General features: G+C 49.4%; 1 protein-coding gene across 9 annotated transcripts in view; it reads left to right on the top strand.

Annotated features, from left to right (window-relative positions):
• Positions 1–15,462, top strand: part of FOXN3 (forkhead box N3) — a 362,322-nt gene that overhangs the window by 339,371 nt on the left and 7,489 nt on the right. For all 9 annotated transcript variants that reach the window (XM_036013048.1, XM_028505943.2, XM_036013060.1 and 6 more), the window contains one exon: positions 143–248. In XM_036013048.1, the coding sequence (XP_035868941.1) occupies positions 143–248 (106 nt within the window). The remainder of the gene's footprint in view (positions 1–142; positions 249–15,462) is intronic.

Below are 15,462 nucleotides of genomic sequence, written 5' to 3'. Positions count from 1 at the left end.
TGCCTCTGCTTGCCCTCCGGGCCTCTGACTCTCTCGCTGTCCTTCCTCTCCTCCTCTCTCCATCCAGACCTTCGGGCTCAGAGCGGAGGACGTCCTCGCAGCCGAACTCACGTGCGGTGTCTTTCTCCTTTTTCTCTTCCAGTTCCCCCAGGAGTGATACAGAACGGAGCGCGGGCTCTGAGCCGAGGGCTGTTCCCCGGAGTCCGGCCACTGCCAATCACTCCCATCGGGATGGCGGCCGCCGTGAGGTAAGGGGGGTGTGCCGGGCTGCCCTGCCTGGGGAGCGGGGAGGGCATCGTGGGTCCCCGGGGGCTGTTGATGGGATGGAGAGACCTGGGCTCGAAGCAGTGAGCACGATAAACCTGGTTTGGATGCTTGAAAGTCAAAGTAACTCCCAGGGACCCCAGTCTAAATGCCAGCTCCTCCTTCTCAGACTGCCCAATTATCCTGGTCTCCCTATGATGAGGAGATGACGAAAAACCATATTAAGTTTTTCGTTTGTGTTTTTAATTCTGAGAAAGCAGGGTGAGGCGGGCGAGGGACACGGTGAGTACGTTGTTCGTGAGATGCTGCACCGAGGGGCCCCGTCACTCCCCGGTCTGGCGGCTGTGGGTGATGTCTGACCTCTCGGGCCTCAGTGCCCTCCTCCCAGAGCGCCTCTGCCTCCTGCGGGGGGTGGCGGTGAAGGACAAACGCGACATCGTGTGTGCAATGTGCTTTGGTACTCGGTCTGCAAGTAAGAGGTGGCATCGTTTCCCTGCTCCCAAGAACCGGGTCAGTCGCCAAACCAGAGAGCTCCTCCTCCTCCTCCTTGGGGGGCTCTCTCCTCCATCCCCTCCCTCCACCGCCAGCCCGGACTAGGGCCCCCCCCCCCGGCCCCCACTACCTGAGGACCTTCACATGCGCCAGCGTGGGTGCCTGCTCCTGTCTGCTCTGCTGGGTCTCTGCCCACCTACCCCCACCCACCCCCCCACCCCCCCACCACGGCCAGGCTGAGCTCCTGACACGTGCCTCTGCAGAACCTCCCACATCTCCCGCCTCGGTGTCACCCAGACGTCCTCCCTGTCCCCGTCCTCCTGTCCCCTGGTGCCACATGTGGCGCCAGTGTTTGCCCATCCCATTCCACCGGTTTCCTCCGTTCAGAACTCCCTCCGCCTCCACGCGCGGGGCAGCCGCCCTTCGAGGCCTGTCACAGACGCAATTCCCCCACAGACCCTCTCCCCACACGGCCTCTGACCCAGCATCACATCCACTCTCTTTTCCTTGGACCCGTGCACCCCAGGCCCTGGTTGTGTCCCTCTGATGAGGGGCCCTGCATGGGAAAGGTTCCCTGTCTCTCTGGTCCTGGGTGGTCTGCTGGCAGAGGACAGGGGCTGGGTCTCCCTCGGGGGACGGACACCTTGAGGCACTGCACAGGGCTGGGCCCAGGCTCAAGCCTAGAAACATGCCCGTCATGCTGAGCGGCCTCCCTGCACGGCATCCCCTCCTTTTCCCTGCACATGCAGGTTAAGTCTGAAGGTGATTTTGTTTACATGGTGTTCCAGACCCAAGGGAAACCGACCCAGGGAGCCCCTCCCTCAGGTGGGGCCCGAGGGATGCGCAAGGTCCGGCCCCCCCACGGGAGTCAGCCTCGTGGGGCTCTTCCACGCGCCCATGTCCTTCCAGCAAACCAGCCGCCTGCTGCCGGGGTAGAAGCCACTTGGTCTTCAGGGCAGGTGCTGGTGTCTGGAGCCTCATACGGAGGGAACTCGGAAGGAATTAGACTAGTAACAGAAATTATAAAAGTACTTACTATTTCTGCTAACGCAACACGGTGCCGCTTTTCCAAAAACACGCAGAAAGGGCCTTTATGTCCAGTACCTTCCCTCGTTGTTCTTAGGTCAGTAGTTCTTGAGCTCATGAACGGTAGGCCCTTTCACGAAGTCAAAACGTCAGTACCGTTCCTCGCATGACAAGAGAGGTCGCCCTGTTTTCCATTCGGAAAATCTTGTCTGCCTCACCTCCCGGTTCACCCGATTGGTTGGGAAGGCCGTAGACTGTTTGCCTACAGAGCAACCACGTTCCCGTGAGCAGGCGCTAAGCACAGACTCCAGGTTGTCGTCCAGAGCTTCTTCGGGTGCCCTCCAGAGTGGCTGTCCCTGCGGGCCCAGCCGTCCCCGGGGACGGACATGGGAGAGCCAGGCAGGGGTGTGGGGGCAGCCCTAGTTTAAATTATTACCCCCGTGCCATATGTTCTTACCAGTTTGACTGACTAATCCCCTCGAGAGGCATATTTAAAGCGCGGATTTTCCATTTCTGGTGAGAAGATAACAAGGCACTACAGGAAAAGAGGGAAGCCTTGTTTCTGGTTAAAAACAGGTTTCCCCTCGCCCAGTCCAGCAGAGCGCCTCGCTTCGGCCCCTTGCACAGCCAGAGACCACTTCAGAACAGCTTCCAGGTCCGGTCCGGAGACAGAAAACACAGTAGGTGACGGGTCTGCACACGGGGAGACTCCAGTGTAAAGAACCACTGACCAGGGAGAAGGTGTTGACCAAGTAACCGGCAGCGTCAAAGGAGAAGTCAGGGTATCGGGGAGCGAGCCGTGCAGGACGCCTCCCCTGGGCTGGGGAAGCAGGGACGTGGTTGGGTGGTGGCCTCCCCCTCAGGGCAGGCCCCGCTCAGCTGGGGCGGGCATGTCTGCGCTCAGAGCAGGGATGTGGGGAAGGCCAGAGGGGTCTCTGAGGACAAGAAAGCTCCTGGTGACGCAGGTGCCTCGGAGGGAACAGGAAGACATTGGTTCTCCGAGTGCGGGATGAACCACGGAGTGGGTTCAGCAGCTGCTGTAGGAGCAGACCGCCGCTGCAGGGGGAGACGCACCAGAAGGAGCACGGCCCTTCCTCCTCCACCCTCCCCTCCCTCCCCTGTCTCTCCGGACACCTGTCCTCTGAGCCTAGCATGGAGCCGGGTGGGGCAGCAGAGAGGTGGCTTGCACAGCCCTGCCCTAGCCCCTTCCTAGGAAACCCTGTGGAAGGGTGGGCTTGGGGCTGAGTGGCAGCAGCTCCTGGATGGCACCACTAGCCCAAAGCCTGCCCGCCGCCGAAGCTCACGTAGCCTGAGAGTGACCTTCCCGGGATCCTAGGGGTTTGCAGCAGAACCATTTCAACCAAGTTTGCTGGAACGAGACAGGTCACCGCTGGGACAGACCTGACAGTTTTGGAAGGCCACCGTGCATTTCCAGCTCACCGTCCCAAGGCTGCGTCTCCCAGCCCCGTTGTGGGAGAAACTGGACGGAGATGTGGTGCAAGCTCTGTAAGGTCAACGACCCTTAGTGTCAATACCTTTGCCCTCCTTATGCCCCCAGTGCCTGGCCAAGAGTAGGTACGGAGATGCTTTAGAAAACAGTGAACATAAACACAGCTACGGAGCTGTTTGCAGAGTCAGTGTGTGTGTGTCATTACGACGTGTTTGGGGGAGAAAAATCTTGGTTTGCTCTTTCACGTTCATGGCCATTGAAACGTCTCTTTAGTTTGGCCACGTGTCAGTTGACCCAAATTCAGCCTAGGTCAGAAGGAAAACAGTCTCCCGGAGACTAAAACAACAGCAGCACACGTCCTCGGCCGGACCACGCGCGGTGACCGGGGGGGCCTGGGGGTGTGCAAATGTTTGCCGTGGCCGTCCCTGTGGGTTCAGCTGGGGCCGGAGGGAGGGCCCCAGCAGGAGGCAGAGTCATTAGCACCCACGAAGGACCCATTTCCTCCTCTGCGTTGTGTGACAGGTTTTCTCTGTGAGTCTCGGCGACGTCTCCTTAAGTGAAAATATTTGTCTTTCAGAGATTTTTTTTTCTCTACTGAGTGGCAAAGGCCATGTTTGTTTGTCTTAACTCTGAAGCCGTTATTGACATAGATGAAGTGTTACTTTTATTAGCTGATCATTACACGGCTTGTGTTTGCTGGGTTCCTTTGCATATAATTATGATGTGAAGTCTCCTTGTAAGAGTATCTGTCAATAGTGTAATTGACTTTACAGTGTTGACTTTTTACTCAATAACCTCTGAGATTGGCCCATCCTTACATGTTGGAGACCTGCTTATTTTTAAATCTGCCTGGGTGTGGAGTGCGCAAGACACGCTCTCCTCAAAATAGCCACTCACATGGCCGAGTGTTATGCTGGCATCTCTGGCCCTTCCCCAGTGACACTTCTTACAGAAGATACATCGACTGGAGCAGACAATTAGAGCCCTAGCAGGACTGCTTCCGGCCCTCCCGGGAAATGGGAGCCCCACAGTTCTTAAATTCACGGCACTCGGGGCTGCCTCCCAGGTAGGGGCCCTGGACCTGGGCCACCTTGCTTTCAACAGTTAGGGGTCTTTGTGACCCCCAGTAACCACTCGGGTGGCAAGGAAGAGTTAAATGCTCAGGGCCTGCCAAGGAATCAGAGAGAACTGGCAGGAACGGGGCTCTTCCTTTGACAACAGAGCCCAGAAATCGCACACATGAGTACGGGAATCGAGTTCCCCGGGTTTGCGTCCTGATGCTCTATGACTATGGGCAAGTGGACCTGGAAAGATCAGCGCCTGCCCCATGGATTGTTAAGACTAACAGTGACGTGCCCGGCACATAGTAGGTATTATGCAGATGTTTGATAAATAAGGTGGAAGAACAACCCCATTCAGAAATGGGCAAGGAGCTGGAATAGACTGTTTCTCCAAAGAAGGTATACGAATGGTCAGTAAGTAAGCCCGTGAAAAGATGCTCAACCCCTCTAATCAGGGAAATGGAAACCAAAGCTACAGCCAGACACCACCTCACGCCCATTAGGCTGGCTCCTGTCAGAAAATAGCACGTGTTGCCGAGGCTGTGGAGCAGCTGGAACCCTGTGCACTGCTGGTGGCAGTGTGAAGTGGTGCAGCCCTCTGTGGGGAATGGGGTGGAAGTTGCTTAAAAAAATTAAAAATAGAATTACCACATGATCCAGCAATGCCACGTCTGGGTGTATACCCAAAAGGATTGAAAGCAGGGTCTTCTGGAGATGTTTGTGTATCCGTGTCTGTAGCAGCCTTATTCACAGTGTCTAAAATGTGTAAGCGACCCAAATGCCCGTCAACAGGTGGATGAAGAAAAATGCGGTGTATGTGCACACGTGGAATATTACTCAGCCTTAAAAAGGAAGGGAGGTCTAACATATGCTAAGTAGGGATGGACCTTGAGAACATTATATTGAGTCCGTCACAGCAGGACAAATACTGTAGGAGAAGTCAGAATCATAGACAGAAAGTAGAGTGGCAGTTGCCCGAGGCTGGGAGGAGAGAGAGTGGGGAGTGAGTGTCTTAATGGGTGCGGAGCTGTCGTCGTACAGATGCAGAGCTCTGGAGGTGGATGGTGGTGACGGCAGCAGCCTAGTATTACGAGTTACTAAAGTTGGGGGGGAGTACAATTAGTAACATGGAGAGCACCATGGATTTACCCAGCCCGCCCTCGGGAGACCTCCCCAGGTCACCTTTCTGGGCACTTGGGACCCAGGAGAAGGCTTGGAGCACGCCTCTTAGGCTTCCTGCAGGACATTTGCACGTTCAGGGCAAAACCACTGGTTTCGAGGAGCCGAGGCAGGAGGCAGGACCCCAAGTCTAAACCATTGCGTGTTGTAGAACTATAGTGCAGTTCCACGTAAGCACCGTCTAGGGCTGCTGGATTTTGTTTGAATCTCCCGGGACCTCAAGCGAAAACTTCAATTCCCCTGGGACGTGAAGCAAGTCAGGAATTAATGGTCCTATTTATAATACAGAACATTAATATTTAAGTTCCTGTCAAAACAGAGTCATCAGGAAAACCCGTATCAGCCTAAGATCTGCTCCTTGCAAAGATGTTTGTAACAGGTTTAAGGAGCCAGCAACCCTGGCATTCAGGTCGGGTGTGGTCCCATCATACAACCGGAGGGGAAATTTACCACTGAACCTATTTGGTGTTGTATTTTGTTTTGTTTTTCAAGCCCAAGCATCTGTCAGCTTTTGTCTTCTGAAATCATTCTTTTAAGGCAACTCTGAAACTCAGTATTAGATTATGCTGAGTGTATGACAGGAGGAAGAGGAGGAAATACTAAAGGGGTAGGGTAAAGGCAACAGGAGCCCTGGGTGGTGTGGCTCAGTCGATTGAGTGCAGGCTTGCGAACCAGGGGATCGCCAGTTCGATTCCCAGTTGGGGCGCATGCCTGGGTTGTGGGCCGGGTCCCCAGTGGGGAACTCACAAGAGGCAACCACTCATTGATGTTTCTCTGTCTCCCTCCCTTCCCCTCTTTCTAAAAATAAATAAAATCCTTAAAAACAAAAAAGGGCAACAGGGAAAAGGAGTACCCGGAGGGCAGTGCACCTGCGCTTGAGCTCCCACTGGGCCTCCGTCTGTTCTCGTCCGTACTGTTGGCTCTTCTGGCCCAGAAATCTGAACAGTGACCCGCGAACTTGCTGTGTGTGATTTGCTCATTCCGGAGCTGCTTCTCGTGTCTTACATCCATGGCGCTGGGTAAAGCCTTCGAAAGTCCTGCTGACTTTCTATTTATTGTGTCCGAAAACCCTCGGAACTCCCGGAGATTCTGGGATGTGCCCAATGCAAAACTGTGGGTGGAAGAGAGTTTTAGGGTTGTCCTCGTGTTCTGTGATCTGATGCCGAGAGGGGTCCCACTTATCTCAGTGGTTTAGGGGGACAATGTGCAGCTCAGGGGAGAAAACTGCCCCCCAACCTTACCCTGGAGATGACTTGAGGCCAAACTGATAAGACACTCGTGAGTCCATCCTCTGACTGAAACATGAAAGCATTACTGATACCTTTGTCTTCCCTGGAATGTAACCACAATCCCAAATTTTGTATACAGGGCGGAGCAAGAAAGGTTTACCATTGTTAGTGTGCAAAACACAAGAGTTTATCCTCATATTATTATTTATTATCGTATTGTTTTCTATAAGAACAACTGTAAACCTACTTTTGCCCACCCTGTATGCTGCATCCATGTTTAATTTTGCTTGGTTTTGTGTATTAATGTAACTGGAAAAATACACTATATGTCTCCTTTTCTAACTTGCTCTTTTACTCGTTACTAAGTTTGCTCTGCTGCATGCAATTATAATTGAATGATTTTCACAGCTGTACAGTATTCCATTCTGTGATTATGCTGCAGTGTGTATATTGGATATTGGAATCATTCCTTTGCAAATACAAACAATGCTTCTATGGAAATTCTTTTGCACATCTCCAGTTTAATTTAGGATGCACATCCAGGTACAGAATTGCTGGTTGGTAGGGTATGCACATGCTCCACTTTATGAAAAGGGTGAGGAGCATTTACACCCCTACCGGCAGAGCATGATGGCCCCATCCTCTGCATCCGCACGGATGTTAGGACCATCACACTCTGTTTCAGCCAGTCTAGTGACTACATAGTGGTGTCTCCTTGTGCTTCCAATGTCCACTTCCCTCGTTACTGGAGGTGGTGCGTTTTTCCATGTATTTAAGCAGCTGTTTGAAGGTGCTCTCTGATGGGTTGCCTGGTTATCATTTTGCTCACTCTTCTATAGGGTTATTTCTCTTTTTCCTAATCATCTTAGTTCGTTGTATATTCTGAATATTTTGACTGTATATGTTGCAAATAACTTTTCTAAGTTTGTGGATATTTCACTCTAATAGGATCTTTTGTTGAACAGAAACTCTTAATTTTCATGCTTACTAGCCATTTTTTATGAAATCTAGTATCAAAAAAATCCCTACTCTGAGATCATCCAGTCTTCTATAGAGTTTTTCTAAAAAAACTTTCAAGTTTTTCCTTTCACATTTAAGTCTGTAATCCACCTGGAGTTACTTAATTGTATATTGACATTTTTTTTTTTCAGAATCCTTGCAAAATAAACTGCCTTAATAATTCTAACAATATCTTCTGTAAAGAATGCTGGAGAGTTTTCTTCCTAATTCTTATCTTTTATTTTTCCTGCCCTGTACCATAGTTCAGGATCTCAGAGTAAAGTAATGATTATAGACATCTTTATGTTGTTTTTTATTTTAAAAGGGGCTATGTTATTGATTCACAATTAATGAATGTTTATTAACACCTTTTACAGAAATATACTTTATCATAACAAAAATTCTATTCTGAGTTTGCTATGATATTTTATTACGAAGTAAATACGAATTTCATATTTTAAAAGTTTACTTCTCTTCATTTAACTGTAAGTTTTCTTTCATTGTTTTGCTGTAGTGACTTACATTATAAATTTTACAGTTTTAATAAACCTGCACTTTTAAATACCTACGTATAACACATTACATATGTGGTTTTATTTATTTTTTTAACATACTGCTGGATATTGGTAAGTCAATATCTTATGTGTGAATTTTGCATTTTTGTTTATGCCCTGTATTTCTCCAGGGCTCCCTTGACCCAGCTTTAGTGTCAAAGCTACATTCGTCTCATAAAATGAGCTGAGAAGTATTCGCTCTTAGATCCTCTGAACAACTGTATGTGAGATAATGTGTTACTTAATGCCTGATCAGACTCGCTTGCACAACGGCCTGGGGCTGATGTTTTCTTTGTGAGATGACTGTGAACTATTGGTTAAATTTTTTAATAATTACAATATGGCTTATTTTTTTATTTCTTTTTGAATTCCTTCTGGTAGTTACAGGATTTCTGTTTCACCTAAGTTTTCAAGTATATTCCCATCACAAGTTATGCATAATGCTACCAGTCATCTTTTTAAATATCTTTTGTAATTTTGTCCCTTTTGTAGTTATTTCATTTTATCATCTCTCTCTTTTTTTTTTTTTTTTTTTTTTTGTTTAATCTTGCCATACTTTTGTTTGTTTGTTTTTCTCAAAGAGTCAACTTTGGGGTTTGTTAATTACCTGTATTTTGTATGTTTTCTCTGCTTCATCCATTTCTGCTATTTTCTTTATAATTTCCTTCTTCAGATTTATGTTTGTTTTTTGGTCTGGATTGAATACTTTTATTTTAAACCTTTTTCTGTAAAAGGTTGAAGTTACCATTTACTTCAAATTATTACTGCTTAGTTATATCCCATTAAGTTTTGATACCTTGTATTTTTATTATTGTTAGCAGATCAAAGTATCTTCTAATTTCCTTTTTTATCTTTTTGACCCATTGGTATTTTTAGAAGTGTCTTTATACATTTTCAAACCTACCAGGAGGTGGATGTTTCTTTTTTTGGTTTTTAGTTACCTCTTCAACATTGATCCCTAACTTCAATGCACAGTGGTGAGAAATTGATCTGTAAGATACTGCTGCTTTGAACATTTTGGAGACGGGAGGGCTTCGTGGTCTGGTGTGCATCAGTTTTATGAGTATTCTGGGCACTTCAAAATAATACACCTTCTCCCTTATTAGCACATGCTCCACACACATTTACTAGATCAAATCTTCTACATACTAAAGTTGCGGGGGTGGGGGGGGCAGCAGGAGCTAGTCAATTGAATGGGAAGGACGGTGCATTAACATCTCCCATCACAGTATGGATTCGGCTGTTTCTCCTTGTCACTCTTTCCGTTTGGGGGTTTGTGTTTCCAAGCTACCTAATGGGAGGAATTCGTGTTTAGAGCTGTTTTATCTTCCTGGTAAATCGAACCTTTATGAATGTTTAATGACTCTCTTTATATGTAGTAATGATTTTTGCCCTAAAAACCTACCTTCTGTGGTTTTAATATAGCTACACCAGCAGGGGATGGCAGTGTTTTCCATTCTTTTACTTTTAACCTTTGTCTGTATGTTTTAGGGTTGTCTCTTGTAAAAAGCATACGGTGTGTGTGTGTGTGTGTGTGTGTAAATGATCTTTACCTTCTGACAAAGACTTTTAGCCCATCTTTACTCACATTTTGATTTATTTCTGCCATCTTGTTCTGCATTTCTGTTTGTCCCTCTTTTTCCAGATTCTGTTTCCTTTCTGGCATTATTTGAAATTGATTGAGATCCTCCCAGTCCTCATTCCTTTGGTTTTTGTTTGTTTGTTTTCTTTTCCTTTCTAATGGTTAAGACGTTGTACCTTTTGTTTCTCTTCTTTGAGTGTTGATCCAGGGACTTCTAACACGAATGTTTTAAAATGTTTAAAGCTAGTATCTTTAACCTCCAGATCAAGACCGGCCCTTGGAATGCATTGACTTCTGATCTCTGCCTCCCAGATGACGGGCGTGCTCCATTTGCGGGTACTTTGGTCCTATCTCAGTTCATTTTCCGTTCTTTCCTTTCCTCCTCACCCCTCCCCTCCCTCTCTTCCCGGTCCTTCCCTTCCCTCCATTCCTTCCTTCTTTCCATCGTCACTGGGACATTATCATTGTATCTTTCAGTCAATACTTGATAACATTTTCTTTGATTAGTATCACTTCTTGTATCTCAAACCTCCTCTTTTGAATCATTTTCCTTTTTCCTGAGGTATATTCTTAAAATGTTCCTCTAGTATCTGCAATCAGTTAAAACTCTGACTTTTTGACTGAAAATATATTTATTTTGCTCTATTCTTAGGGGTCGTGTTACTGGATATACATTGTAGGTTGACGGTTATTTTTCCCTTCTCACACTCTGAGGATATTGTTCCACTTTGTTTCATTGCTTCATCTTAATTTGTACTCCTCGTTGGGTGTGGCATATTTTGTTTCTGTGACTTTTCAGTATTTGTCCATTTTTCATTGCTGTACAGTTTGACTACAATGTGTTAGACATGGATTTCTTTTTATTTCTTCTCCATGGGGTTTGTCAGCTTTCTGGATCTTCTCTGTTTTTCGTTTTCAGTCTAGAGCTCCAGGTAGAGTTATATCTTACTATACACCATATTGCCCAGTCTTTCTTTCATATTTTTATCCCATTGTCTCTCTCTCTGTTGCGTTTTTATATTCTATCTTCAGATCTGTCTTCCAGTTCACTAATTTTTTTCTTCCAGCTCAAATTGAGTTCTTCGATTTCAGGGATTATATTTTTCATCTTTAGAAATTCTATTTAATGCGTTTTTCCATCAAGCTTAATCCATCAGCTTAGTTTTAATAATCTCTTCCTCACAGCATGGTCTCATTCTTTCTCCTGTTCCATCGCACACACTCTGCCTCTGCACTTAGCTGTTTCAGTGTCTGTAGACTTCACAGTTTAAAAGCTGCAGGGTTTTGGGGTTTCTTTTTCCCCCTGTTGCCTCTTGCTTATAGTGACTTACTTCTTTTGTCTTGAATGAGTTTTGGATGATGAACCTATGTTTCTTAACATCTCATCTGTGGGAATTCTTTGTGACCCGGGTTTAAAGTTAGGTTCTGCCAAAAAGGGATTGTATTTTTTCCTAGTGGGCACTGTAGGGCACTTCAAATTTAGCTTGTGGTCTTGGTCCACACAACTGAATTCGGGCTTCATAGCCAGAAGACTTCTCAGGCTTGTGGTTAAGAATTCTCGGGTGGCTTTTCTTGTCTCCAGCCCCACCTGGAGCAAAGGCTACAGCTGCCTTGATCTGTGCTGGCTGCCTGTGAAGGGCGGTGGCGTTTCCCTGGGACCCCATGCAGGGTGCCCCGTTCTGGCGCCCTAGCTTGTTACGCGATGTTTTCACAGGTATCCATCCATTCCTAGTGGCCTGTTTGCCAGAATGCTTGCTGACTTCAGATTAGGAGCTTCTTTCTGAGTATTTGCTTGAAGTTAATCTGTGGAAATCCTAGTGACCTAAAATCAAACTCCCTTTTTCAAGAGAGGATTTGCTTTTAAAACTTCTGCTGGGTATCTGGGGACCACTTGACCCCCACCCCACTTTGAGGGGCCACAGTCATGGAGCTGCCCAAATCAATCTTCCTGCTGGCCCCTGTCACTCACAGTGAATTTGGGTCCTTGTCTCACCATGAGGGTTAGCATTTGCTCCAGGGAAACCCTGGCTTTCTTGGTTGTGTGCGGCTCACCTTTCAGAGTAGGTACCTTTGTTCTTTCATTTGTCACTTTGGAGCGTGAAGCTGGTACCTGTGTGTCTGTGAGACTCCCCTCAGTGCGGTGAACCCAGCAGTGAACTACATAGCCGTACCCTGTCCGGGATCTCTTGTGTGACGGGCCGGAGGGTGCCTTCCAAACGTCTCCCCTCCGCCCGGCTGCAAGCGGAAGCCGCTGTCATCCATCTCTTCTCTCCCCTGTCTCTCCTCCGGTGGGCGGTGTGGACAGGACCGCCACTCCAGCTCTAGGGCCGCGTGGACAGTCCCATTAGTCCCACCTGCTTCTTCGCACGTGTGGCACGGGGTCAGCATTCTCAGGTAAACCCCGGGAAGGACAGCGTCACCCTCAGGGATAGCCTCCAGGTCCAAAGCCATGGGCGCCAGAGAGGACGCTAGCGCCCAGGTGAAAGGTGGAGGTGTCACGCGCCGACTGGACCACGATGGAGCAGGTAGAGAACTGCTACAGAAAACGGCAGGTCGGCCGTGTCCAGTCAGGGGCTGGACCGTAACTTGCTGGCGGCAGGCACTGCTCATCCTGGGCCTGAACGAATGTGATCTCTCACCCCCCTTTGATGAGAGGATGAATACCAGGTGTTCACTCGGAATTACTGAACTGTGGTTTCTTGTTGCGGCTTACAAAGTCAGGTGGCTTTAATTTACACTAACATGAGAGCTTTGAGTATTGTTACTTATAAATTCAGTTCAACTGAAAAACGGCAGGCATTTCAAATGTAGCCTGCGTTCAGTTTAATGAAGGCTATCGGCAGAGGTGGTTAGAAGTTTACCTTCCGATGTGCTCGGGACGGCTGGGTTCTCCCTCCAGGCACAGCCCGGTAAGGACTGCCCCCTTGGGGGGAGGTTCTGACGCCTGGTCAGTGCAGCCGGCACCCCCATGCACAGCGTTGCGTCCTTATCAATAACTGAAGGCGCTGGTCACTTCCTGCTGGGTTTGTGCGTCATTTATGGATTATGAGCCCATACTGGAATCTCAGGGGAAGTTCATTTTTATCAGGTGAGAAAGAGATATGTTTATATTTTCATTTGAACTCCTAGAGTTACATCTGTGTATCCGTTTTCATCCAGAAGTGTTGTCCGTGGGTGTCTTCGTTTCCTGTCTTCATCGCCATAAACTTTCTTCTCCAAGGGAGATGTTTCAAACTACTGCTTGAATTTCCTGCCTGGATCATCTTTGGGAGCTAGCTGGGCCACCCGGGGCAAGTCACGGGGCTCCCCAAGGGTGTGTTGGGTCCAGGGTGAGGGTCGTGGAGTCGCTGTTGGCGTGCAGTGTGGGTCTAGGGGTATCAGAGACCTGCGTTGCACGGCCGTGATGCGTGGGTCGTGGAAGTGACTTTCTTTTCTCCTTTAACTCCTGTGATGTCCTTAAGACTGCCTCGGTGTGGTTCCCTGTTGTCTTCCAGGGCCTCCCGCAGTAGCGTGGAGCTGAACTGTTACATCACCGCTTCCGTTCCCGTGTGTTTTTCCCACTCCCCACCCCAAACTTATTATTGAAAAAAAATTTTTAAGCCTGTGGAAAGAGAAGGGAGGGGGAAAGCACACTAAGCACCTTGTGCCTTTCGCCTCAGTTCACGTGAGCGTTAGATTGTTGCACCACTTGCCTTATTTCTCGCTCCTTTGCTCTCCTGGTTCCCTCCGTCTCCACGCGTGTTTGGGGAAGCATCATCTTCTGCTGAACTGAGGTAGTGGAGTCGGTCACCAGCCCGTGTTCCTGAAAAGGGTTCAGAACTGACTGAACTTTTCTGAAAGCCTAACGCGCCCCAGTTCACCCGTCCAAGTGTGGTGGGTTCTCTCTGAAACCGTTTTATGCTAATTCAGTGTACTCGTTACTGAATTAATTTTTAGATTTTACAGTAAGTACTTACCTGCAGCAACAAAGATCAAGAGAGGCATTGTACGAGACTTTTCATTTCCACTTGCTTTCATGACTATTACTAGCTGCCTATACGGTTAATGATGTTAGCCAAGTTTCAAATCTGGTAATACCTCAGAGGAATCCCTAACCAGCCACCGCTGTGTTACCCGAGACAGAGCCAAGAGATAGGAAGTCTGCGGAAAACAGGTGCCTCGGAAGCCATTCCCCTAAGCCCAGGGCCCGTGTTTACAGGCCAGCCCCCGAAGAATTGTTCTCTCCAGGGCCTCCTTGCTCTTACTGTGTGCTGTCTTCCCTCGCGTCCCCTGAGCCAGAGCAGGGAGAACGCAGCAGCGCTCAGGGGAAGCATGCTGTAGCCGCGAGCCGTCTGACAAGAGAGGAGACCAAGTCGGGATCCCCCCATACCCATGGGAACTGTCCTGTGGGCTCTGGGCTTTGCATTTTAATCACCCTGCGCTGTGGAGGGCGGGGGGGGGGGGCATGCTCTGAAGGTCACCGATAGACACTGCTGGGGTGCGAACTAATGTCTGCCTGTCTTGCAAGCCAGGCGCTTTCTGTAAGGACCGGGGAGGAGGGGGCGTGGCTCTGGGATCAGAAAGTACAGGGCCATCTGGGGCCCTTCCAGAGCCTGCGAGGACGCTGTTTCGCAGATGCACGCACTGCGACCTGTGGGGTTGCCCATGGTGGTCTGGAGGCGTCTAGCGCAGGTTGAACTTTGATTCTGGCTCTCAGGCATTTTGTTGGTGCATGTCACCAGCCGCTTAAATTGAGCAGAACATCCAGAAGGAGAGAGGCCCCTTGACCTCGCTCCCTGCTGCACCACCTATAGCAGGGAGTCTCCTCCCCTTTCACCCGCAGTCGGGGCTGCAGTCAGGGTCTCGCTGAGCCTCGTGGCCCACGGGGATGGCAGGAGAGAAAGGGGCAGGGCTCACGACTGTATCGCACTGGGGCACCTGACCCCATAGCCCTTTCCACTGCCCCTGTCCTTAGGAAGTGCCCGATAGGGCACGTTGGTGGAGATCCAGTCACCTTCCTGTGCTCTCTGCCCCACGGTTCCCTCTGCCTCTGCCTTCTGTCTGTCGTGTGTCCCTTCTGGCCTGGCACAGTGCTAGCCCCTGGGGACACCTCCGTGACTGCACCCTGACGTACAGACGGACCTAACTCTGCAACAGGGAGCACAGGCATGGAACAGCTCGTCACGCGGTGATAGTGGGAACTCCTGTCTCCGGAGGACTTAGACGTAGGGTTGCGCAGGAAGGAAAAGTGTGCTCCTGTTGCCCAGATGGCCGAGAATGTATCGCCAGGTGGATGAGCTTACAAGAAACAGGGTGGGCACGGTGCAGGACCGCGTCTCCTCTCTGCCCCCTCCAGCTGCACGTGACCCTCCCCTCCTGCGAGGATCCGCCCCGCTCAGAATCACAGCATCCCCACAGAACTGGTGCCCGCCCCAAGCAGGGCGCGGCCTCCCCAGGCCTGGGATGGGTCACAGTCCCCACTCTTTGGGCAGGTGCTGGTCCAGACGCCTGCAGGCACTCACTCACGCCCTTGGCCCAGTGACCCTGTGCTGTGGGTGTGACAGCTGCCCCCGCTTAGCCCCCCGAGGACTCACACAGGAGCTCATTGTGCCACTGGACGTAAAGAAACCATCGGAGACGTGATGGG

Source organism: Phyllostomus discolor, chromosome 1, assembly GCF_004126475.2.
Source record: "Phyllostomus discolor isolate MPI-MPIP mPhyDis1 chromosome 1, mPhyDis1.pri.v3, whole genome shotgun sequence".
In the NCBI taxonomy this organism is placed as follows: Eukaryota; Metazoa; Chordata; class Mammalia; order Chiroptera; family Phyllostomidae; genus Phyllostomus; species Phyllostomus discolor.
The sequence above is the reverse complement of the archived record's forward strand: the minus strand, read 5'-3'. Positions and strand labels throughout refer to the sequence as shown.